The sequence below is a fragment of the Vanessa atalanta genome, chromosome 6, assembly GCF_905147765.1.
Source record: "Vanessa atalanta chromosome 6, ilVanAtal1.2, whole genome shotgun sequence".
NCBI lineage: Eukaryota > Metazoa > Arthropoda > Insecta > Lepidoptera > Nymphalidae > Vanessa > Vanessa atalanta.
This window is the reverse complement of record NC_061876.1, coordinates 6,209,568-6,235,980: the sequence shown is the minus strand read 5'-3', so window position 1 is coordinate 6,235,980 and position 26,413 is coordinate 6,209,568. Positions and strand designations below refer to the sequence as shown.

The following is a 26,413-nucleotide window of genomic DNA, read 5'->3' as shown; positions in this document are numbered from 1 at the left end:
GAAGAGCTTGGTATTCTCAGCAAGGCAAGACAGTACTTCACGTTGGCCTATTGCCTACAACTGTACAAGGTGCAAATTCAGCTCCAAATGCAGTACTGCTTTCACCTCTGGGCTCTGAGCACTCCAGTACCAACGCAGTGACTTGAATTATCGACAATCAAGCGCTTTCCGACTTGCTTGGATTAATTGGTTGGTTTCGAGGAATTGTTTGGATTAATTCCGGTTGCTGAATTTCACTTTTAGACATCGCGTCAGAATTCGTTCCATTCCACCCGTACCATATTGATGTCCGAATGTCTACAAAAGCGCAATTTCTGCTTCGCTCAACTACTCTGTAGTACCACTAGCTTTCGACGGCGATTTTTCCGGACTTATATGATTTGGGAACCTTGAAGAATAGAGTTTACACATTTCCTAAAGGCTGGCAAATTAACTGCAAGCCCCCCGGTATTGCAAATGTGGGAGATATGCAGGATCAGTTTTGGGGCCTCTTTGGTCGAGACCTTTCCCTGTGAGCAATCATGTCGGCGATTTATTTATTAATTAATAATAATAATATTGAATACCCTTAAAAAAATTATTTAAACTGTGAGACACAAAATTGTTTAAAGTCTATAAACCTAATAGTAATACACTTATAATTTAGAAACTTTGGCCAATTTAAACTAGCCAATTACCTTATTGTGGAGAGCTTAGAACTTTTATTTCCATATCGTAAAAATGTTGTTCTAAATGTGACACGTTATTATTGAGTAAATTGAAATTTGATGTACGGTAGCTTTACCTCGAATTGCATAACATCACACTATTATTCTTAGTTTTATATTTATTAATGGTACCTAAATACAATAGGTATAGAAATACATCACAGACATGCCATACTCTCATGACAAGGCAAAGTGTAATTTCCCAATTGAACTATAAGAGTTGTTTCAAAATTGAATAAGCACAAACATTGTAAACAACTTTGAGATTTGATCTTTATGCCAATGTCATAAGGACTTCTAAATTTATCCTCAATATTTACGGCGGTAACAAGGGCAAATAACATTTCCGCTGAAGATGAAGAGTTACTATTGAAACACACTACATTTCAAAGGATTTTCTTTAAATAAACGTTTTTTTTTTAATTAATCAAAAATAGTTGCAGTACTGTTTGAGTGACGCATTAATTTGTGAAATTAATGTTAAAAAAAAAAAAAGAAATTACTGTTTGAAATTCTTTTAACATTCGTAGCTTTATACAAAACACATATAAAATTAAATCTATTTACGATATATAGGTGCTTATAGGTACATGTGATTCCAGTCATTATCGATGCAAAATAATCATTGATTTTAAGATAAAAGGCAAGTTGGTTCTTATCAAATTTCTAGCTAAATTTATTAAAAAAATGAGTGATTTAGTTTCTTACGTAATTTTTGTAAAAATGGACAAGACATTATTTCAAATTATAAGAAATTTAATTATGCTATTCCAAAAATGATGATTATTTTTATTAAGGATTCATTAAGCATTATATTTTTGTCTTTACTTTCTATTAAAAGATTTGTGTTGTTTTTGTTGCTACCACGGCAACTTTATTGATTCTATGAAAACAGTTGTTTGCGCGTGTGAAGTTGTAACCTCGATGCAAAGGTAGACCTCCTCACTATAATAACATATATTAACTCACCTAGGGTGGGTGACCAACGATAACGTTCCAGAAACACATTGCGTTGAACAATTGCGTTGATAGCACGTTGTTAAAGTGTACGGTTAAAAGTATTTGGTTTGGTTATCGATTTATAAAAATAAATATATTTTTCGTGAAAATGATGAAAAAGACGTTATATTTGACATTTATTGTGCTTCTTCTTGTAGTGACTAGCATTGAATCCAAAAGAAGCATGTCACGAAGTCGAAGTTCGGGGTCTGGCCGCAGTTCAGGTAGAAAAACTAATACAAATTCGCAACCAGCACCTACTCCCTTAAGCCACTCACAAGCTTCCGCGCCCAAACCTTCTTTGTTTGGATGGCAGGAAAAACCAGCTCAAAAAAGTCGTAATCAAGGTCACTCGTATCCACAAAGTAATACTGGACTTTCTGGAAATAATCAACCGAAACCACCTCAACAAGAAAACATACAAAGGAGCAACGTACCTTTGCAGCAATCAGTTAAACCAGCGCAGACAAGTCAATCAGGTCATTCATATCCACAAAGTAATACTGGCCTTTCTGGAAACAGTCCACCAAAAACATCTCAACAAGAAAGCATCCAAAGAAGTAACGTACCATTACAACAATCTGGAAATTCTCCGCAGAACAGTCAATCGGGGGCTTCATATCCGGTTTCGAGTGGTCTATCTGGAAATTCTGGTTCAGGTACCGGATACCCACAAGGGTCAGGGTTATCAGGTTCTAACTCAGCACCTCCTTCTAATCAAGGATTAAACTCACCCAATAACTTCAGACCTCACGCATCTCCTACAAATAGTTTTAACAATAATAACCAACCCCAACATGGACCAACACCACCACCATATTCAAGCTTAGGAAATAACTACAACAATCATCATCAAGGACCTCCTCCACCATATACAAACTATGGAGGTTATGGAGGGCATGGGGGATATGGTGGAGCATACGGACCACAGGCACCTGGCTATTTTGGAGGTTATGCTAATAATGGCAAAAACTTCGGAGGTGTAAGCCAAACACGAAGTGCCTTAACTGGAGTTGGTATAGCTGGTGCTGGAATAGGTACTGTATTAACGGGTTTGGCATTATGGAATTTGGCTAGATCGACTGGTCGTCATCATCACACAGTAATTTATGACAACCGAGGACAACCGATTGCTGTTGCCCCTGAAAATAGTACAACACCAGTTTCTGACCCTTTCTTAGCCAATTTAGTTAACTGTACATTAACTATAAATACAGATAATGCTACAGAAGTACTTGCGATACCTTGCTCTATTGCAACTTCATTCACTCCGGATGCTGATGTGAAGGATTTAGGTGTGGATAAGAATAATAAAGAGGATAATACAAAGTGTACAATTACCGTTGTTACAAAAGAAGGTAAAGAATTTATGACAACTATACCTTGTTCTACCCTTCTTAAATCAGCAGCGGAAAATAATGTTACAGAAACTCCAATTAATATAAATTCAACGAACATAGAAAGCTTTACAACGGCTCCTACTGAAGATATAATATCTTCTGAATCTCCGACTGCTTTAAGACTTTCAAATATTTCTGAAAATACCAGCAGCGAATATGCTTTGCCTAATTGCACACAAGAACCAGGAGAAATCAGAGATCCGATTAATCCTTGTTACAGTGTTAAACATAATCTCACTGTTATACCTTTGCAACCAATTGAAAAATAATTTCTGTTTTTAATGCTAGTTAAAGACCCTGTTCCGTTTAAATGTGTTGTCGATTATTGTAGCATGCTTATAGATGAAATCTTATACTATAACAATAATATAAAAGCGAACCACTCTTTGAGCTGTAGAATAGCTATACAATTATTAAGATAATTTTTAGTATATTTTACGTATTGGAAAAATGTCATTCCATATATACAAGTATTAATTACATAAAATTCTAGTACCATTAAATGTCGCGAATATGACATATATTATATGTATTACAAAGTAACCTATAATATATATACATATATATATATATATTTATTAATATAGTTTGACAGAAAAATAATATTTCTATCTTTTCTGATTAGTTTTGATTGTCTAAACCCTTAGTAAGCTAACACCTATATAATATATTTTTAAGAAAAAAATCCATATAAAAGTCGATCCATATTAAGTATAAAGTAAAACTTAGCCTACATTTAAGAGCTTTGCCTATGTACAAAATGTATAGTAATTAAATTAGGATCAATAAATAATTGTGTAAATTCAGAATCAAATTATTTTCAAGCATAATGTAAAATGAAAAAGGAACTTAAAATTCTGATTTTTTTTTTTGTTTCAGAATACGCTTAATAAAAATATGTAGTATTTTGTATGTATGAGTAGCCATGTTATTTTATTATTTTGCGTGTTTTAAATTACTTTCAGATTTTTACATTTTACACTTAATTTCATTTTTCGTTTTACTCAGACCGAAAACTAACCCTTGTAATTAATAAACTACAATAAAATGAAGAAATCTGAAATTTATCATTAAGGTTCAAAATATGTGGTAGTTTTAAAGAGTGTTTATCAAAGGATAGGAAACTTTTACATAGTGCAGAAGTATGAAAATGCAAGAGAATTTTTAAAATAAGTACATCGAAAATGTCAATTCTCGAGTGAAGGAGCATACGCAAATCATTTCGGAAAATATATAAGCTAAACCTGGCTAACAAAAAATGGTAAGGTATAAGTAGATTAAGTCAATTTAACTATTTATATCGGTGTTTGTAGGTAGAAATGTATGTAAATAATATCAACTATCAGAATTATTTCATGGGATTGGTTTTTCGAAATTTTTACTTATTATTTTTCTTATCTAATAATAATCACAAATGACAAAACCTGTACCTACAAACATAAATGTCTGAAAAAGCAGTAGCAAATCACGAGCAAAAATTCATACTAACCAATAAGTAAAGTCTCATGAGTCATCGATACAAATTAGCCGATAGTACAGTACATACATTTCAAAATGTATGAACCGAGAAAGCTGATTTAAAGAATATCAAGTAATCAATGCAAATGCTTAGAAAAGCTTACTTTGAAACTGGCAAACAATCATGTTATTAGTATTTAATGAGATTTCTCAGTTATTCTGAAAACAGGTATTTTTTGTCCGATAGCTCGACTGGGCATATGATTATTCCGTAGTTTTAGCTACAGGCACAAGGGACATAACATGTTATTTTCACCAGTTGGTGGCGCATTGGTAATATAAGAAATGTTTAATATTTGGTTACTACTTTCTACTACTACTTACAATCTCCATCATGATACGAGAATGTTAACTATTTTGTTGGTTTTATTGCGCTAAAAAATTTAGATAATATTATATTTCACCTACCGTTGATGCGGGTGTGAAGGTGGCAGCACTACTCCCCAGACTCCATTTGTCATTCAGTGCAGCTAACTTTGTGGTTTTCGCTTAAAGAGGAATCAAGATGTATAAGGGGTTGCTTCGGGGTACAACTATTTAGGGAAGAAAAAACCAAAAATGTGTAAAGAACTAAAAAATAACGAATGAAAAGAACATAAGTAAGAAGCAAAAAAGTATTCAAAGAATTTTAAAATAAAAATGTTTCACTGTTAATATCATTAATAACATTATAATTACCTTTCAAACAAAAATTCTAAGTACATACAAAAACGTTATGGGCTTTAATCGACATTAAGGGGAGTTTGAAGTTTGCCTTAGTAAATACATTCTCTAGAAGTTGGCATCACTGCCGTCATGTTTTTGACAAATTGTCAATTACAATTGACAATAGTAAACACGCAAATCGCAATACCCCTCTGCAGTTATTTTTATTTACATAAACTGTTGTATTTACTTAATCTGTTTATTTAGTAGCGCAAATTCATGACAAATAATATGAACGCAACTTAAAAATTAGAATATAATAATCGATATGTAATAATAAAATATCATTTAGAAAGTTTGGGGCCTATTTAAAAAACAGTAAATACTGAATCTATGTTCATATTTTGTTTGTTAATTAATTTATAAAACGTATACAGTGAAAACACTTCTACATATTAAAAACATGTCGGACCCTACCATTCAAACATTCTGCTGCCACCATACCGGAAATAAAGAAGATTTGGCAATTAGGATTATGGATGAATTTAATACCGAATCATATAACATAGTTTGTTTAGTGTCTTCGAGCATTGGAATTCTTGGTTCTATATATCAGGTATTAAGTTAAACAGTCACAAGAAATAGAATTGATACTTTGATAATGATATTATATATTTTTTAATACATCTTTTTAATATAAATAGATTTTTCCAAGACGAATACCAAGTTTCTTCCAAAGATTGCATAGCCTATCTTCTACGCGAGGACGACATATTATAATTTGGTTAGCTGTAGCAGACTTGTTTGCTTCTCTTGGTAATTAATTTAAAACAAAAATAATTAAATAACTGTTTTAATGAAAACTTGAAATATTTCTATATACTATTTTATTCACATTTTTATAGGAGTCCTCGTCCGATCTTCCCTGTGGTTGCAATATAAAAACATAATGCCTATGCCTAATGATGATGTTAGTGTGTTGTTTTGCAGCATAATATCTGTAAGTTAATTCATATAGTATATTATTTATTGACTGTAACACATTACATTGAATACCAACACCATGGGCATAAGAGCCATGCTATTAAATGAAATGGTGTTCGAGATAATGGTGTAAAAGTTTCTATCATAGATTTTAAATATGTTTCAGGCTTGGACTCAGTATTTCTACACAGCTACTTGGTTTTGGACGTTATTCTATGCAATAGATATATGGCATTCAATTAAAGGTCACGATTCTCATCCAGTACTTTATCACTCCTTGGCTTGGGGTATACCAGCTGTAACAACAAGTATTGGCTTGTCTATTCTCTATATTCCAAATGCTAGGTATTCTTTTTTTCAAGCTTTATATTTATTTCATTCTCCATCAATAAAATATTCTGGTTAGATGTATTGCAGTGTACAATCATACATGTAACATGTATTTTCGTATTTTTCCTGATTTTTGTTGGGTCTATAATTCTAGTAAATAAATAATGTAGGTGTACATTATATACAATTCTGTATACACCATTCAAACATTGCAATTAAAATTTTCAGATGTCATAATATAAAATCAGTTTCAACTGCAATTTTAAGAATACTTCCTAACTACTGTGCAACATATTTACCCATTGCTATTGTTATGGTGGTGAATCCAGTTATCTACCTTTTAGCTAGTAAAAATATAGAAATGGCTGTTGCTCTACCATTGGCTCAGGTAACATATCTGTATAAATTTTGTATTTGTAACATACTATTTTTGGTGTTTATAGTTAATTACCCCAAGTGTATTCCCATTAAGGTTTGTCATTTTATGAATCATTGTCTTTTATGATTTTGCTTCATACTTACATATGATGATTACAATTAGATCTCTAACTAAAATTTTAAAAGAGAGTTTCCATAAACCAAGCTCTGAACAGTTTTTATGCATTGAATTTTATGTCATATGATCATTTTTAATTAGAATATATTTTATCATTTTCAGTTTACTAGTAAAGAACGAAGGGTAGTTGATACATTAAGATTAAAATTCTTTTTGATAAATGCAGTATTTTATATATGTTGGTTACCAAACTTGGTAAATGGTATCTTGGTATGGACAATGTGGTTTAACATGCCTGTTAAAGTTATTATAATAATATGGTATATTATGGTAAGTAACAAATTAGTTAAAGAAAAAACTTTACTCTATATTCCATTCTAATGAAAGTTTTTTTTATAAGTTTTTATTATTATTAGTAAAGATAAACAAACCTTTTTTACAATTTAACAAAAGCTCTGTTATATTACACATTAAAATAGTAATAAATCACTATTCCAAATTTTATCCAAATTTTATGTGGTGATATGTAGATGACTCAACCCTGTATTGGGAGGAAAACAAAACAAATTATGGTAGTATTATGATGGTGTGGATAGTAGTTATCCTGATGCGTATCGATATAATTACCAACAAGAAAATTAAGAATACATTTGTTTCATTTTAAAAACTGCAAAATAAAACACTATTATATTTTTATTTGATACAAAAATATATACATAATACAATTTTTTTGTTTTCAGGCCTTTTTGAATCCAATGCAAGCTTTACTGAACGCTTTGGTATATCGAAGGTGGGCTCCTATCGAGAGTAAATTCAGCCCAACATTAGTAAATTTACAAAAAGACTTCAGCTTCCACGATGAACAGTCGCCACTTCTTGGCTCAGAACCGCCGCGATTACCAATGTCACCAATACCTCCAGCTATAAATAACTATGCAACTTTGTGATTTTTCTTTTGTTTTTATTCAAATAGTTATTTGGATACGTGTGTATTTTTGTGACAATTTTATTAATACATTTTGCATTTATGTGCTTGGTTTATGTTGTTTTAAAAAAGGTTTAAAATTTCCGGTAAATCATAAAAACTAATATTAGGTATGTTAAAGTAATGGTAAATTATAATGAAAAATAATCTTCTCTGTGAGGATGGCCCAAAAAATCATAGTCTGAAACTATTCGATGTGAAGTAACAATTACAAAATCAGTTACTTTTAAAAAAGTTTTCTACAGTAATCGCTATTTGAACACCGACCGTATTGTTAACCAAACCAACACGGATGACTATAATTACAGGACTAGAGTACACAAGTATGTAAACAATACAACTTAACTCGTTAGAGTATAATAACTGATGAGGTGAGGCTTACCTCCTCGAGCGATTCTCGTGGTTCTGTTTTATTTAAGATTCAAAATATCAAAATATTCTTTATTCAAGTAGGGTCATAAAAGCTTTGAATCGTCGTGTTACAGTGTTGAATTAAATTTAAAGGTACCATCGGTTTGGAAAGTAGATTTTACCGAGAATACCCTGGCAAGAAACTCAGTAGTTACTTTTTTCTATCATTTTAATCACAGAGTATGACAGAAAGATTTTATTATATATATATATATATACATATCCTGCCTAGAAGTCAATAAAAACTAAGTCCACGCTTTTTATCTTTGATATGGTCCTGTGTTGAGTAATATGCCTTATTTATCTGTTTTTTTAATATGAGCAAAAAAATTTTTAATAGGGCAAGTTAAAATTAGCTGTGGAATCTTATACCGTGCCGCAGGAAGGATGTATTAACTTTGCGAAGTGGGAAAATAGGTGTTATTAGGTTATCATATTACTGATATCAAATGATGTATATTTTAACATAAATTATATACATGGTCCTCTTTGGATTATATAAATAAAAGTTTCGTAAGCTGATCTGACAAAGATAATTTTGATTGAAATTATTGAATAACCGATTGTTTATGGGGCGCTTCTAAGAGAGCAAAAAGACTAAAATGTTCTTACGCTTCTACCGATAGGACCACAAGGATAAGTAATATGTTCATGCTGCTACTATTGGTCTGCCACGTCCATTTAACTAAAATTATTTAAACCCTGGATATTTTATTAATAAAAAAAAAGCAAGAGATGCTTTTGTAACTGCCTCAGATTAGTTTCTAACAAAAAAAATGATTTTGAAGATCAGATCAGTGATTAGGGGATCTTTTCCGGATGCCCATCTGGGTCTACAGCCTCGAGGATTCCATAAAAGAGGGGCCTGTACAATCAATGTTTCTACAACAATAAACATCCGTATTCCGACGAACAAACATATTTAATGTAGTATAGTAGATATTAATTTATTCCGCATAGTCGTTACAGAAATGTACATTCACCCTATTTTTTTAAAGAGGTATTCGTCGTAGGAACTAACAATTAATGTCACTATGATTTTTACTAGGTTTTACATAATTATAATATAATGAACTAGGTAGTCTATTCATAAGTAGTTTATTTCATTATATTTATTGATTTGACAGACCGATTTGATATAAAAGTAAGTGTACTGCAATGATGTTCTAGTAAACACTAAACAGATATGTTATATACGCGCAAAAAGTGAAGACCAGAAAACGTCCTAATTGGGATGTATTGTCTTTAATCAGTGTCGCGCACGACAACGAGTAATACGTTTCGCGCTCCTCGTAATAACTATCCAAAATGCCATCGTGTGTATTTAGAAAGTGTACCAATTACGATACCAAAGTTAATAAAACACAAGGGATCTCATACCACATGTAAGTAAGCAATATACTTTGATTTATTAATTTATTTCATTTATTTTTCTAATATTCTGATATTTGGAGGTTAGAAAAAAGAAAGAGATGGAAAATACATTTTTTGTCGTAAGAACGACAAGGATGCGTGCGTTCTGGACATAAAATAAAAGTACAGATGCGAATATTAGGCAGTAAAGTCATCTTTACTCCAGAGTTCTTTTTTTCTTTTAATAACCTTTTTATAATTTTGTTTGATACACTTAATTATAATTAAACTTGTCGAATATAAGAAAAGAAAATATAAATAGTTTATTATTAACATAATATGTTAAAATAAAGCTACCACTGAAATCAGACTTCAAGAGTGGATCGCTATTGTTCGTAAACAAAGAAATAAATCGTTTATATAACCAGCGAGTTTGACTATTTACCGTCTTTTCTTCGTAGGTTTCCAACTTCAGAGATTCAGCTTCAAGAATGGATCGCAATTGTTCGTAAACAAGAAGTGAATGCAGTTGGACGCCTTCGTAATGAATTTGTTAGACTAACGTGCGGTGATTGGTGGCCCGAATAATATTTGTTTAAATTCACGCGCAATTAAAACATCTTGTTGTCTCTTTTATTCTTATTGTTTATATCAAGCTTTCCTTTTTACTTGTAGCGAAATGTAAAATAAACGGCCCCTGGCGCGGAACACTTTTTTCTGTTGTTTAATAAGTGTATATATCTATTTATTAGAATATCATTGGTTTACCTACTGTATTTAATTTTAATAAATTAAAAGTGACAATTGTAATGCTTAAAATAAATATAAAGTTTAATGTTAACCAGCCGTATATACTTATCAGCTAAGACATAAGGCGTAACATATTCTTATGAATATTGCAGAGTACTGATATTAATGACGATTCGGTAGACATATAATCTGAATCCACATAATCTGATGTGTGGATTCAGAGTACATGTCTTCTTTGATTCACTTATTCTGACTCACCGGAATGAATCAATTCACCTTAACGAGTTACAATTCACTTATACGATTCTCTGTTTATCTAGTTTGATTCAGGAATGACTTCGCAAAGACAAACAATACATTAGTCACTGACTTAGCATTACCTACATAACTTTTTAATTTTTCAGGGCATTTATTCATATTCGGAATTAATATTTAGGAAAAATAGTAGATGTTTTATATCCACTAAAACTAGGGCTACCATCACCTAAATTGCCGACGCTAAAATTCGGACATTTGGGCGAAATATGGATTTTTCCCCGGACACCTCTGAAAAAGTATTTTTTGCAACAAAAATTAAAACATCGTTATTTTATTTTTATTTTTTATTCATGTATACAGTTTAATCGAATGAAGTACGTATGTAGTACCCACAACAAATAATAAACATTTTTAATAAAATGAATCACTATCTGAGGTAATATGCTAACAAAAATAATTAAAAAAGCTTTTAGTTTTTTACATACATTACATTAGCAGCCCGTAAATGTCTCACTGCTGGGATAAAGGCCTCCTCTCCCTTTGAGAAGAAGGTTTGGAGCATATTCCACAACGCTGCTCCAATGCGGGTTGGCGGAATGCACATGTGGCAGAATTTCGTTAAAATTAGACACATGCAGGTTTCCTCACGATGTTTTCCTTCACCGCTGAGCACGAGATGAATTATAAACACAAATTAAGCACATGAAAATTCAGTGGTGCCTGCCTGGGGTTTGAACCCGAAATCATCGGTTAAGATGCACGCGTTCTAGCCACTGGGCCATCTCGGCTCACTTTTTTTAGTTTTGGTATCAATCAAATTATTATTTGATACTATCAATAACTAACTATAATACTTTATAATTTTAAAATAAACTACGCCAATGATATTTTCATTCATCTAGTTAGGTACCCGAATCCTTTTAATATTTGTTGATTAATAATTAAAAATACTTAAGTAACTCCTACGACATTTTATTTTAATCGAATTTTATTGATTTCCCACCACAAGTGTGAATAATGATGATAATTAACAAACAATTGAAAACTGATAAAACTACACAAAATATTTAAAAAATTATGCTCAGGTAGAGATGAGTGTGTTTAAATATGCGGGGCCAGGCATTTTATTTACTTTTTTTATAATAATTGAATCATAGACCACGATTTGTAGTGTTGTACTATAAAGCTGTGACTGAATAGTTGTTCTTGAGAGAATGAATAAGTAGCCTACTGGAGCGATTCATCTTATTAATTATGATGTTACTTACCCATGTTGACGATTCAGCAATCAATTAATACGCAATGATTTACAGCTGCACCAATTTAAGAAGTTGGATTTAAAAAAAAGTTAATTGTATTTAAGTTTAATATATTTCTGAATATTTATTACATTATAACATTTTATTTACAAAATATATAATATATATGTACTTATATCATAATTATTTTTATCACACATTTATACATGATCATTATCATTATCCGGTGGAGCCATAGTTAAATCTGTGACATCTTTTACAATCATATGAGCAATTTGCCAAGCCATTTCCTCTTCAACTTTTGATGTATTAGCTGGTACAAACCTACTAACCATTTTTTTTAGAACTGATTTATCTCTTTTGTCTGGATCAGGTTCAAATTTAGATTCAAACCTACCCAAACTATTAATTCGACCAAGACTTAGACCATCGTGCTTTTTTCTCTGCCATAATGCATCAGCATTGTAAAGTTGATTAGAATCTATAGACATATCAGGTACAGAATGGTTTCGTTTTTTTCTAAATAGAGGATCACCCATTGCTAAGAGAGTATTTCGGGTGCTTATGCTAAATTCACTGCTGCAATCAGAGTGTGATTTACAGTTAGGAGACCATAACTGATCAACTGATTTTATCATTTCTGATAGATAAGTGTAATATAGTTCTGATCCTAAGAAAGTTTTCACATGTTTATTGAGCGTTTGATATACAATTTTGTAAGGTATGTCAAAGCAAGTGCCTCTTAAACCCACTTCACTACAAATATCACTTTCAACTTTTAAACGAATGTCAGTCGAAAACCCAATAGGATTAGTTGCTTGAAGTGAGAAGTATTTGTCATAAAGCACTATAGCATCACCTTGAGCTGGTTCAAGATTCAACTGGTTACTATTGACAAGGTTGTCTCGAAAATGCATAATAGATATTAAAAATTCGAGCAAGTTGCTGCATGATTCTTGTTCTAGAAATTCTGTAAAGTAAAAGAGTATTGCCTCATTGTGGAGAATATCTTGAAGAGTAATACATCCACTTGTTAAGATATCTATCTGAGACTTAATATAAAAAGGGCTGTTTTGGAAAGAAGTAAAATAGTTTTTGTCAATTTGGTGGTATAATGTATCCAGCACAGGCTTAAAACATTCTTCTGTTATTAGACCTTCGGGCTGACATATATTCGATATAACTAATTTTCTTATGCTGTCCGTTAAATCTAGTTGATATGGAGCTTCTAAAGCCACATATTTTTTGAACAAGCTAATAGCTGTTTCAGTGATATCTGAACAATTCTCATGCATAAAAAGTTCATAATAATCTAAATGTTGAGTTAAATCTCCACAGGAACTTGTGGAACATTCGCCTTTGGTTTTTCTTAAACTGGTCACACTTGTTTTCCAATTAAATTTTTGTGACATAAATTTATCACAACTCTTTTCAAGCTCATTGTCATTTGAGTGATCATCCAAACTTTTAGTGTGACTTATCTTGGAATGCTGACTTTTTACATGGTCTGTATCATTATTTTGTAATATTAACTTAAAATTTTCTAGTTCTAACCAACATTTAATGAGATATTGTTTGTTTATACCTTCCATGTACATAATAAAATAGTTAATTGCTGTTTTTTCAATAAGTATGTCATGTAAATTTATTGATAACTTGGATTTTTTTTCAAAAATATTTGAGTTATCTGAAAAAAAATAAAGATTTGTGTAACATCTGATTATTTAAAAAGAGCATATTAAAGATAGTCATTGAGTTCTCTAAGTTTCTGACAATATGTGAAAACAGGTATAAGTTTAGGTAATGGTTTGAACTAGAAAATGTTAAAATCTGGCCAGTATTGACATATGTTAATATTTTCTGAGGTAAATTTGGATTTACAATGATGACTTAATGTTTTTATAGAAAGAACAATTATATGAAGGAAAAAATACTATGAAGGACATTTTATATTCTATTATTATTATTTATATTCTACTTTTTTGCTTGTATATTAAGAGTATTCCAAATTTTTTGTTATGTTTGCTTCAAAATTCAAACAGTAACAAATATTTACTACTAAGTTAGCATACAGTTTAGAAAATTTACCATTAATGGTACAAAATTGGAAATATAAATCTGTGCACATATACAAATCATATAATAGGTTGTGGTATTACTATATTTTTAAAAATGACTACAATATTAAATTGTGCACTTTTTGAAATGGACCAGAGATAATATTTTCCTCCTAAGTAACAAAAGAATGAAGAGTCAGCATTACATAATTTGTTTAGGGAGATATCAGATTTTTCTGCTTTATGAATCTTAAGTATATAGTAATAAAATTGTATTTGATATAGTACTGTTCTGTAGAATAGCCCATGATATCCCAATTGTATTTTATAAATTATAACATGAATATTTTCTTACTACAAATGTCCTAGGAATAAAAAATCTGTCTATATTATTTATACATATAAAAAAGTAAAGAAATGAATATTGTATTTTAAGTAAACAACTCAAATTGATGGAGTTTTGAACTTGTATAACAAATTAAATATTTTTGTGACTTATAGTGCAATTCTTACAGTTGTATTATTTTTTCGGCTAACTATATTAAAAAAAATTACCATCGATATAATTGTCGATTTCTGTATCCAGTGGCACAACTTCGATGTTTTGGGTAGAAATCGGTTCTGGAGGTCGCACTGGGCAGCCAGATTTACCTTTTGCTAAAAAACACATATAGCACGTAATAGGAAAATCTATAACAATAACACTTAATTTTGTTGAGTGATCAACAAACCTGCGCTTTTCCAAAACTTTATCATATTTTACAGTATTGTTTCTGTATACTATATGGTAGAAAATACATTAATTGTAAAATAAAAACGTAGTAATCTCCAATTACTTCCATAAAGACAACAAACCGTAACAATTATTTTGTAAATAAAGTACAACAACATACATTTTTTATTCCTACGTTACATTAAACACTGACATATCTGACATTTGATTTGACAAAAAAAGAGTTTGCCCGTTGCCGGTTAAAAAAATGTACTAACTCGAATAGGTATGATTTCAATTTACCGATTTATTTATTTAGTGTTTTGACACTGGGGAATAAATCGTTTTTAAACATTCTGGAGGTAAATAAAGTCAGGAATTATCGTACTTTATTAATGGTATTTTTTAATGTGTAACATCTTTCCTTTCACAAAATCACCACCACAGATTGCAAGAAATGCAATGTATGGTGGTGATTTTTTGACAAGGGACGGAAGAGTGAAACAGGAAGCGTGGAAAGCGCGCGTAATTTGACAATAAGTGCGTGCGGTGCTGGGGTTGGCCGTCAAATAATACCAGTCCATGTTCCGAAAGGAAATATTCTTGTTTTGTTTGTTTGATTGCGTGATTGTTGCTTTTTACCGAGGTAAGATTTTAGAGATTTTTTTATATGGATTGCTAAATTAAGTATTCACAACGTAAGTTTTTATTTTATAGGAATGAATATAACCTACAAATAGTAATACCTTGTAAATGTCTAATTGCTGGGCTAAGACCTCAGACTTTATGAGGTTTTTTTTTTTGTTACAAAATTTTATATGATTTATTACATAAGCAGCCCGTAAATGTCCCACTGCTGGGATAAAGGCCTCCTCTCCCTTTGAGGAGAAGGTTTGGAGCATATTCCACCACGCTGCTCCAATGCGGGTTGGCGGAATACACATGTGGCTGAATTTATATGATTATATGATTTATTATATTACATTAATTACAAAATTTTATCCCAAGCAGCTCACTACTAATTTCAAATTTATCACAATATTTTGTTACCCTATATATTTTCTTCTAAATTTTGTAAGTATAAAATAAGTAGTTTACACTTTGTGTTGGCAGCATTTGTATGTAAGTAGGTGCAGACTGAAAAGCAGCTTTAAGCTGAGTCTACGACCTTTTTACCGGCATAGATTAATGTGTTATTTTTATTTAGTAGTAAGAAATTTGTTAACATCCTCTATGCTTGGCGAATAATTTTCTTTATTATTATTATTATTATTATTGGAGCTAATTCCACCGCGCTACTCCAATACAACTCGCATTTGAGTATACTTTGTGGAGGATACCCATTTGGAAGAATTGAAATTAGACACATGCAGGTTTCCTCACGATGTGTTCCTTCATCGCCGAGCACAAAATGGATTATAAACATAAATTAAGGATGAAATTTCAATTTTATTGCTTGCTTTAAATTAATTCATGAATTCGCTAGTTTTTGCTCTTTTAATAAATTTTCTTGTAAATGATTGTCGATCATTTTATACAATGCCATACACGAAAACATTTCTCGCTTCGATCAAATCCGAAGGAGTTGTATTACAGTGTTGATTTTGAAAATACCTGGATATTTTTCGCACTGACCTGAGCCTATATATTCGACCTAAAACTATAAAATAATTGTGTATTTTATTTGAATAACGGCATAAAGTACATTATACTTTGGGTTTCAATGATTTAAAGTACAGTAGGCATAGGCATTTTATAATTGTTTACTTATATTTTACGTAATTAAATAATAAGTAGTATTAGCCCAGTGCCCCTAAACTCACGGTCCGGCCCTAATGATAAAATGTAATCGTAGATGGACGGACATTGATAAGTTGTATACATACATCACTAGAACCTGTGGCGGATCCCCGGATGTACATGAAAACTACATGAAGTTGCTCGCTAAACCGCCAGTTAAAGATCGCTCGAAATAGACAACTGCACACCTTATCTTATTTTACATTATTTATTATATTTTATAATACTTAATTATTATATTATTAATAAGTAGTAAAATCTATATTTCCTTATATCGGACAAGTAGACTCACGCGCGTGCGTTAGTATACACGAACCTTTTTTTTTACCGCCACTCCATCCAAAGTGCCACCCGACGTGGACCGCAAATGCTAATGAAGATGCATAATTAATAGCATTAAAAATAAATCTAATTATTTTATAGAATTTTAAAAGGGCTTTTGAATCATCAAGCCATACACTGTCTACACCGTGAATTTTTGTCAGTTCGATAGAACACAGACTTAAAAAAAATGAATGAAACCGAGATATATATTTTGTACACAGTACATTTATACTTGATGAGTAAGTTGAGTTAGTTAAGTTAAAATTTATTCTTTTATTTTCTTTCTTTATTGAGGAAAATCTCTAGGTACACCACATTTTTGATGTACTTGATAAAATACTATTATGTGTCTTTTTTCAGAAAATCAAGAAAAATCGCTTGGATGAGACAATAGTCATGAAGAAATATACTTTACATTAATTTTATTTCAAATCTTAACCACGAGGAAATTAAAATCTATGATATATGCGTTGCATGTATTTTTACATTGTTATAATTATGAATTTTAATTATAATTACCTTACTTTCTCTTACGGTCCACAATTACTTTGTATGTATGTATGTACTAACACTAAAGATGGAAGAATATTTAGGAAACTGAACTTATAATAAAGAAAACAAACAACAGGTGCATTTAAAAGTGAAGTACAACTGATATTTTTGTAAGACTGCTTTAGAACTATTTAATGGTTCGAAATCCTCGAAGACTGAAACATTTTTTGTTCATACATATATATATACGCGCAGAACCCACCAGTTACAAGTATTACTTACCAACTTAATTATAACTTTATTATTCATTAAAGTTTTTTTTTTCATATTTCAAAGAGAAACATTGTACTTAGTAGGTAGGAGATTAGGAGAAAACACCGATTAAAGACAATCATATTATAAAATTATTTGGTAAAAAAAAAACCAAACGGGGTATTTTTGAAGTCAGTGTATTTTTTAATGACATATATCTATTATTTAAAATCAATTAATTAATAAATAACTTATTATTTTAACTTGCTTGTGTACCTACATGTACGTTCTCATTGTATAGGTATTTACACAGATATTTGTCCTTTTTGTAAGCAAAATTTAAAATTAATAAATGAACTTTTAAAATTTTCAAACTGCTATTAATAATATAATGGTTGTCTCATGGTAGTATCAAACAATGTTTGCGGCGTTTACGCAGTTTGAGGACGCAGTGCACTAGCGGAGGCTATCGACCTTCTGACGGTTACTTGAGATAACTGTTATGTTGATGAAAATAACTTGAAGCACAAAGCACGCAGGGCGGCAGGCGATACGGTTCATCCAGTTGCGCAAGTTCGCGGGACTAGATCGGAGCGAACTCACCAAAGAACATACATTCACATATTGATTAAGCATATGTAACATTATATTTTCGACAAAATGTTTACTTTGTACCTTCTTTCTCCACTCTTTTGGGTTTGTGTGTATTCTTCAATCTTTGATCAGCGACAAACGGGTGATTTAAATGTACAGGTTGACCTTAAGGATGTACGAATATTTGCACTTATGAAAGGAGACAAAGAAGAATATGTGGTAAGTTTTCTTCCCTCTTGTAACCATATATTTATATACTTCATTAATTAAATTAGAATATATGAAAGTATACTAAAACTAGCATTGGTATTTTAAAAATGTAAAAAGTGTAAATTACAGTCAATTATGTAAAAAAAATATATATAAAGTCTTGCGTTTACGTTGGTATCTAATTTAATGTAATAAAATTGATTTATAATTATAACAATTACTGACGTTATTAGTTTTCCATTTAAAAATACACTTTTATTTCCAGGACTATGATTATGCGTATGATTACTCAGAATTAACAATAAAACCTCAAAACCGAACAACGCCGAAACCGTTTAACGGTACGAGTCTATCTACAGAACAAACGCTAGCGATAAATGATTCAGCGATTGGTTCAACTTTGCTAGAAGAAAATACAACGGTGTCTGAGGATTTTTTTACCGTCACAACAAGTCCCACAGATTTTAAAACAACTATTACTCATTCCGAAAGTACAAGTTATCCTAATTCAGAGATCGTAATGAATAAACCGTCTACTAACACAACAATTAAAAATTGCAAAAGAGGGTTTATACTGAATCAACGAGGCGACTGCCAATTTAAACTTAACAGTACAGGAAATGCGTAAGTAAAATCTAATGTTATAGCAAACCATTTTAAGAGATTTCCCGTTTTACGCAAAAACTATCATTGGATATGAAACTTTCACTTTATTAAAAATGTAGCTGTATATCTGTTACAATAATATAAGAAATATTCATCTCTTATGGATGAGATACCCATACTTTATACACATATACACTAATAATATGAATAACATCATCCATCCTTTTTCACTACAATTTGAGCTTGATTAATATATAGATATATTTAATGAAATAATTGATAAGTATATAAAATCTATTATGGTAATGTCATATACTCTTAAATCAAGAAATATTTCAGCGAATTTTAATGTCTTCTCTTAAATTTACAATTAGTAGTTTTAAATTACGGTTTGCGATTGTTTGACTAATTTAGGAAAAAAATAATTATTCTATCTTATTTTCAAGTTTTTTTAGAAAGTTTAAAGAATAATAAAAATAATAAGATTTGTTTTTTCAGGTTAATGAAGTTGGTAAAATTGTCTCAAAAATTAAAATTAAGAAGAGAAAATAAAAGTAGTGACACTCCCTAATTTTAATTATCAAATATATTTGATTGAAAAGTAAACTTGGAAAAACCTTAAAAGAGTAATTTGTTATTTGTTGGTCAAACATTTTTTTGTGATTTAAAGACTGCTTTAAATAATAAATTATATGATAAGCAATTTTTTTTTTAATTTAGCCCTAATTAATAAAATAAGGCCAAGTTATTAATAATGTGTATATTTAGAAATGGAATAAAAGAAAACTATACAAAATTTAAATAAATTTTTAATAATTATGTGCAAGTGCAATGAATTGTGCTTATAAAAGTGTTTATTAAGAAGTATATCTTATGTGGGACGGGCACTAGTTCTTTATGATTTGTACTATTTGGCTTGAGCTTTAATAGTTTAGGAAACATTATTTAACCTTCAAAATAACAAATAAAAAAGCAGTGAATTACATAAACATTAATTTACAGCATATAAAACATATATTAACAACAACACAACATGTCATTATTGGTTATAGTTTGCAGAGACAAAATAATAATGGTATAAAAGCACCAATTGTAATAAAAACAGGTATCAACACAGAGTTGTCTTCCATTGAGTAAGGATCAGGTTGCTTAGGACCACTTGCACGACGGGACTTAGTAGATTTCTCTTCTACTTCTTCCCTAGGTTCTTCGGTTTCAGTCTCAGGCCATACTATTGGAGGTAGCTTGGGCACTTCATCAATTGTTCCCCTCATGACATACAAAGCATTAATCTTCGGGTTATCTCTATAGCCTTTAATAAATTCAACTTTAATTTTACCTCCTCGTATATCTGACTCTTCATCATTATAATATAATTTTCCATTTTTTATAGAATATGGTACATATTCATCATGTGCTACTCCACGTCCAACTTTATTGAAAATATCTAAATCTGCTACTATTGTGTGGTCTCCATTCAGAACAACGTCGAATACTTTCATATTCGGCGTGTTAAAGTATACTTCACTAAACTTGAGCACAAGCACGTAGTCTCCGTCTTTACTGGCCGGAATGTCGTAACCGAACGTGCTGTGATGGTATCTCTCTGTCTGATATAATATTTCATCTTTTGAATTGACTCTCCCTATCATAACAAGTTGTTTCCCGTAATCAGACGCCGTACCTACTCTTCCTTGCAACGGATCCTTTTCGTAATGAATGCCATATATGTCGGTATGGGCTGGACCACCTGCATTTATGGCATATATGATTTCTCCTAAGCCAGTAGCCTTTTCTAATAAGAATAAATTTATTAGAAAAGAAATTATTAATATCCGACACATACTTAACAAAAGTTTAAGGTTTTGATTATTGTACAACCAATGTTCACTGTTCTAACATTCATTAACACACTTTAAATATATCAATACATTTTCTTTCACGAATTTTACGAAAAGTAAAATATTGGTATAAATATAAATAACCGGCATGCCATGAGCTGTCCTTCTGTCCATCAATATTCAATATTGATATTCCAACAATTCCAACCACAACCACACAATCACAAATAAGTGTTGCTAGCTTAAAAAGGTTAAATTAATATTAAATGCTATTTTAGGTCGTATCTGCACTATCAATATTTTAATTTAATAAGTTGTCTCAGTCAAGAAAACGTAAAACTTTATTTGAAAAAATTACAAATATCCGGGAATAATTACCAACACAATCCGATTATGCCTATAGATAACATTTTTTTAGATTAAAGTATCGATAGCATAGAATGCAAAATTAGAGCAATTGGAATATATGTCTTCGCTGATGAAGGTACTCATAAATATATTCGTATTAAAAATAAAATTGATACATTATTATTTATTTATAATAACCCTAGACGAAGGTTCCTTATCCCATATACAGCTTTCTTGCCCTAAACTCCTCCATCCCTTATATGACGTTCTCCCTCTTAAAGTCCCTCGCCCTATTAATGTTCAATGTTTGTTAATATTTGTGTTCAGTCCCCTTTGTAAATTTTTATGTAAATATATTGAGCTTCATAAAATTAAGTTGTAAATATTTTTGTGTTTGTTCATGTATGTTATCTTAATAATAATTTATGTTTATCTACTTATTTATTATTGTGTTGTTTTAGGTTATGGGTTAACAGAGAGTCCACTACTATTATGCCTTCAAATTAAATTAAGCCTGTAATCTCGATTGCACCTTTCAATCTCCATCTCATCCGTAAAAGCCAAAACAAAAATAAAAAGTAATAATAACTTTATTGATCGGAATTATCATACCATTTCACCAGAAAATATGATTTAAAAAAAATACGCTTTTTTAAAACAAAAATCTTTTGGTCTTTTGGTGGTGGTTGGTCTTTCTAATTTCAATTCTAAATACTATTCAAATATTGTAATTCAAATATAAATTATTTCATTGTCTTTGAAAAAAATTTTTTCATCTGCCTACTCTCTGCTAATTCATTGAATTACTTACAGTACGATTTGACTTGTGTCGGTGGCTTAAATTTCGTTTGTCCCTCCGCTTACTCTCCATGCTGCGGCTCGATTGATGCTCGTGTGTGCCTGCGGCTGTGTTTCTGCTAAACGCTGCCCTTCAGTTCGTGTTTAAGGTCCTTTCATCCGATCATCTCGGTAACTGGACTTAATACGCATACTTCAGTCTTGTTAATGTTGTCTTTCTTTACTCGTTCTGTTTGTCTTGTTTACCGTGTAATCGCGTCAACAGTGTGTGCGCTTTGCCAGCATTTTATTTTTGTTTATTCCGAACTGTGGGTGTGTTATAATCATCCTACTTTTGGGTTGAAAGAACTTGGTCTTAACTCAGAAATTAAACGATTTTTCTTAGGCTTTCTTATACAATTTTATAATAATTTTAAATAATGTTTTACTCGAGGCGCAATAAGAAATATATACTCAATTTTGCCGCCATAATGAGTATCTGACTATCTGTCAATGTTTAGCCAGATTTGGCCAGATTTTAGAAAGCTGTAGTGAACGACACCGGCGCTAGTCCACCAAACACTCACAAGTAATTTTTTCTGAGTCAATTTCCGTTTAGGGCAGGATTTGGCTGGGTCTCCAGGGTCCAGCCAATGCGACGAGCGATTCCTATTATCATACAGTATCCACTTTTCATCACAAGTAATGATTCGATTTAAATTCGCCTAATTATTGCGTCGGTTGAGCAAAGTAATACAGCAGTCGACTCATGTTTGCAAGTTCAATTCACTCATTTTATGAGGTACCCATCGTTCAAGTTATTTTACATTCCGGATTTGCTTCAAGTGGATTAATACAACTCTATCATAAGAAGCTTGTAGGTATCTCAGAAGTCGTATGTGATGGATCCGCTTCCAGAATAGCCTTTAATTCTTCATTTTCCACTTTGGCCTCTGGCCGTCCACGGTGTGGTTCTGAAGGTCTAAATTTCCAGCATGAAAACGTTGAAACCAAAAATGTATCGTGCTTTCTTTTGCGACATCAGCGCCGTATACATAATTAATCCTTCGAGCTGTTTCTGCAGCACAGGTACCATGGTAGAACCCATACTCGTAAATATTTCATGTTTTCCATTGTGCGGTAGGTTCCATAAGCGACGCCGAAGAAAAAAAAAATGTACCAGTTAAACGAATTTAAATATTTGTTTTTTTTTTTTTAATGTTAGAGGTGGCAAACGATCAGGAGGCTCACCTGATGGAAAGTGACTACCACCGCCCATGGATATCTGTAACACCAGGGGGTTTGCAGGTGCGTTGCCGGACTTTCAGGAAGGAGTACGCTCTTTTCTTGAAGGTTCCCAGGTCGTATCGATTCGGAAAAACCGCCGGTGAACGCTGGTTCCACAGAGTGGTTGTGCGAGGCAGAAAATGTCTAAAAATCGCGCTGTTGTGGATTTTCGGACATCTAGGTGGTGTGGGTGATATTTTGAATTTTGACGAGATGTCCGAAGGTGAAATTCAGCAGCCGGGATTAATCCGATCGATTCCTCGGAACATTCCCCGTGATAAATTCTGTAGAAGATACAGAGCGATCCAACATCTCTACGCAAAGCCAAAGGATCAAGCAGATCGGAAAGGGCTTGATCGTCGATAATTCGAGCCGCTCTACGTTGGATACGGTCAAATGGAAGGAGCTGGTACTGGGGAGTACCCGCCCAGAGGTGAGAGCAATATTCCATGTGAGGCCGAATTTGCGCCTTGTATAGTCTTAGACGATGGGCCGACGTGAAATACTGTCTTGCCTTGCTGATCACACCTAGCTTTTTTGATGCCAATTTGGCTTTGCCTTCCAATTGACCGCGGAACTGAACGAGACTCGAAATATCGACGCCAAGTATTCCGATACTAGCTGTGGCGGCTAACGGAATGTTCTCGAATCGTGGAGATACAACAAATGGTGTTTTTTAGCAGTTAACGCGCAAACTTGCGTCTTTTTGGGGTTGAAATGTCCGGTGTATGAGGTGTCCACGATGCTGTCGTCTGCATAACAGTGAATGTTACTGATTTACAACAAGTCATTGATATGCAGAAGAAACAGAGTGGGTGATAGAACGCAGCCTTGTGGCACACCAGTATTGACGAATTTTAAGTCTGAGCATGCACCGTCGACAACGACCTTGATCCTCCGATCTGCCAAAAAACTGGTAATCCAATTGCATAATTTCCCGGGAAGCCCATAGGAAGGAAGCTTCGAAAGAAGCGTTTTGTGCCACACGCGATTGAAGGACTTCGCTATGTCCAGACTGGCTGCTAATGCCTCCCCCTTGCTCTCAACTGCTTCCGCCCATCTATGAGTAAGGTAAACTAGAAGATCACTGTCTGAGCGACCCCGATGGAAACCGTACTGGCGGTCGCTAATCAGCTGGTACTCCCCTAGGTACCACAGGAGCTGGCAGTTTATAATCGACTTTACCTTGGCCATTACCTTGGAGAACAAGGAGGTGATGGCTATATGCCTATACTTGGACGGGTCTGAGCGGTTGCCCTTTTTGGGGATCGGATGCACCAAAGCAGTCTTCCAGGAGTTCGGGACGACGCCGAATGCATAGGATTGTCGGAAAAGACGCGTTAAGACCGGCGCCAACTCGGGAGCACAAGTCCGTAGCACGATTGGAGGGATGCCATTGGGTCCACTCGACTTATGAATATCCAAGGAAAGAAGTGCTTTACGAACTGCACTTTGCCGGAATTTAACCTCCGGTATAGTGGTATCACACCGCGGGAATGTTGGTGGTGACTTTCCTCGGTCATCCAGAGTCGAGTTCGACGTGAAGAGAGAGTCTAAAAGATCAGCTTTCTCCTTCGCTGTATGGGCCAATGACTCACCGTTTCTGTGCAAAGATGGAAAAGAGGGTTGACAGAAATTTCCTAAGACGGCCTTAGCGAGAAAACGCCATTTTGCAGAAACGACCATACCAGGGCTAGGACTTGCCACCGATGGGGACTGCAAAATACGGAATGAACAGTTCCATACCCTGAAGTACCACATCGGCGACAGAGTCAGCAACAACGCTCGGATTATCTGGCGAGAAACAAACCATGGGTAGGATGCAAAGAAGGACCGCATCCCATCCCAATCTGCTGACTTGTAGTGCCACATTCTGCGGCAGTCCACGAAACGAGGTCGTGAGTACCGCGCAACCAGCTCTGTACTCCAGCTCAGAGGGGGATCGACGATAACCTGGTAGCCATCCGGTTGGGAAGTCAGCAGAAGGTCCAACAGGGAAGGTATATGATCCTCCAAGTCTGGTATTCGCGTTGGCGAGGTGACCAGTTGTGTCAAATCATATGTATATATGATCTGTTTTCGACTTCGCTTTATTTGTATTTGGAAGTCTTAACCAAAGAAGAGATATTTTCAGAGATATTCATGTAACCCGCAAATAAAAAACCATGCTAAGGACTTAAAACAGACATTTGTTCCAATAAATTTGTATTGAATTGAGAAGTTCAGAAGCAATATCATGGCAAAGCACCCATATTTACAATTAAATGATATTTCTAATGAGCAACAATTTTTTTAAATTAATTAAAACAGAATTTAATTCCATATTTACTTCCAAGACAGTCAATTCTAGGAATTTTCTTAAATTTAATGATTGGGCGACTGTCGGAATTCACAAGAGTAGGTAGAGGTTGTATGAACTTTATAGTGAAAGATCATATAACCGGTCTTTTTCATTTATCAGTTATGTTAGTGCCTACTCTAAACTATTCAAACCTGTATGTCATACAGCTAAATCATTGCACATAAAAAAATATATTGACGCACCTGATAAAATTAAAATGACATGAAAAAATGATTAATTGCGAAACTGGAAGAGTCAAAAATAACATCTCCAACTTTAGACTATCTATTGATAACAATTTATTTTCCTCAGATCGGGATGTTGCAAATGTTTTTGAAAAATTTTTTGCTGACATTCCATTTTCGACTACTTACTCATTAAGTTCCTCTCCTACCGTTGCTGAATCATTATTAAAAAACAATGTAATATTAGTTTTAAATTTAATACAGTAAGTGTAAATGATGTAATAAGTTCCTTCAGATCACTAGATATAAAGAAAACGGCCGATCTGTGGGGGATCTCTGTTAAGGTAGTCAATTCAATAACTGATGTAATCGCACCTTACCTTGTCACTATATTTAATAATTGTGTCCTTAGTGGCGTGTTTCCTGACCTCATGAAACATAGTAGAGTATTACCAATATTTGAGTCAGGTAGTACATCAGACCCCAACAACT

At 32.7% G+C, this 26,413-nt stretch overlaps 5 protein-coding genes and 1 long non-coding RNA gene across 6 annotated transcripts; 4 read left to right on the top strand and 2 right to left on the bottom strand.

The window, feature by feature from the left end:
* Positions 1-1,713: 1,713 nt before the first annotated feature.
* On the top strand, positions 1,714-3,657 carry LOC125064536 (uncharacterized protein DDB_G0283357-like). Its single transcript, XM_047671635.1, has one exon. It carries the CDS (start codon positions 1,816-1,818, stop codon positions 3,373-3,375), a length of 1,560 nt encoding a protein of 519 aa, XP_047527591.1. The 5' UTR covers positions 1,714-1,815; the 3' UTR covers positions 3,376-3,657.
* Positions 3,658-5,450: 1,793 nt separating this feature from the next.
* Positions 5,451-8,116, top strand: LOC125064625 (G-protein coupled receptor 143-like). Its single transcript, XM_047671777.1, has 7 exons — positions 5,451-5,885; positions 5,974-6,085; positions 6,175-6,269; positions 6,420-6,598; positions 6,812-6,971; positions 7,242-7,409; positions 7,820-8,116. The coding sequence occupies exons 1-7, from the start codon at positions 5,733-5,735 to the stop codon at positions 8,024-8,026; spliced, it is 1,074 nt and encodes a 357-aa protein (XP_047527733.1). The 5' UTR covers positions 5,451-5,732; the 3' UTR covers positions 8,027-8,116.
* A 1,623-nt stretch (positions 8,117-9,739) lies between these two features.
* On the top strand, positions 9,740-10,464 carry LOC125064906. Its single transcript, XR_007119597.1, has 2 exons — positions 9,740-9,860; positions 10,290-10,464. It is a non-coding gene; the product is annotated as an uncharacterized LOC125064906 (long non-coding RNA).
* A 1,766-nt stretch (positions 10,465-12,230) lies between these two features.
* On the bottom strand, positions 12,231-15,067 carry LOC125064537 (A-kinase anchor protein 10, mitochondrial). Its single transcript, XM_047671636.1, has 3 exons — positions 14,884-15,067; positions 14,708-14,809; positions 12,231-13,782 (listed from the first exon to the last, which is right to left on the bottom strand). The coding sequence occupies exons 1-3, from the start codon at positions 14,906-14,908 to the stop codon at positions 12,296-12,298; spliced, it is 1,614 nt and encodes a 537-aa protein (XP_047527592.1). The 5' UTR covers positions 14,909-15,067; the 3' UTR covers positions 12,231-12,295.
* Positions 15,068-18,293: 3,226 nt separating this feature from the next.
* On the top strand, positions 18,294-19,742 carry LOC125064559. Its single transcript, XM_047671664.1, has 3 exons — positions 18,294-18,545; positions 18,802-19,160; positions 19,641-19,742. The coding sequence occupies exons 1-3, from the start codon at positions 18,393-18,395 to the stop codon at positions 19,711-19,713; spliced, it is 585 nt and encodes a 194-aa protein (XP_047527620.1). The 5' UTR covers positions 18,294-18,392; the 3' UTR covers positions 19,714-19,742.
* A 376-nt stretch (positions 19,743-20,118) lies between these two features.
* LOC125064558 (malectin-A) lies at positions 20,119-21,197 on the bottom strand. The gene has a single exon (XM_047671662.1). The coding sequence runs from the start codon at positions 20,984-20,986 to the stop codon at positions 20,189-20,191; it is 798 nt and encodes a 265-aa protein (XP_047527618.1). The 5' UTR covers positions 20,987-21,197; the 3' UTR covers positions 20,119-20,188.
* Positions 21,198-26,413: the final 5,216 nt, after the last annotated feature.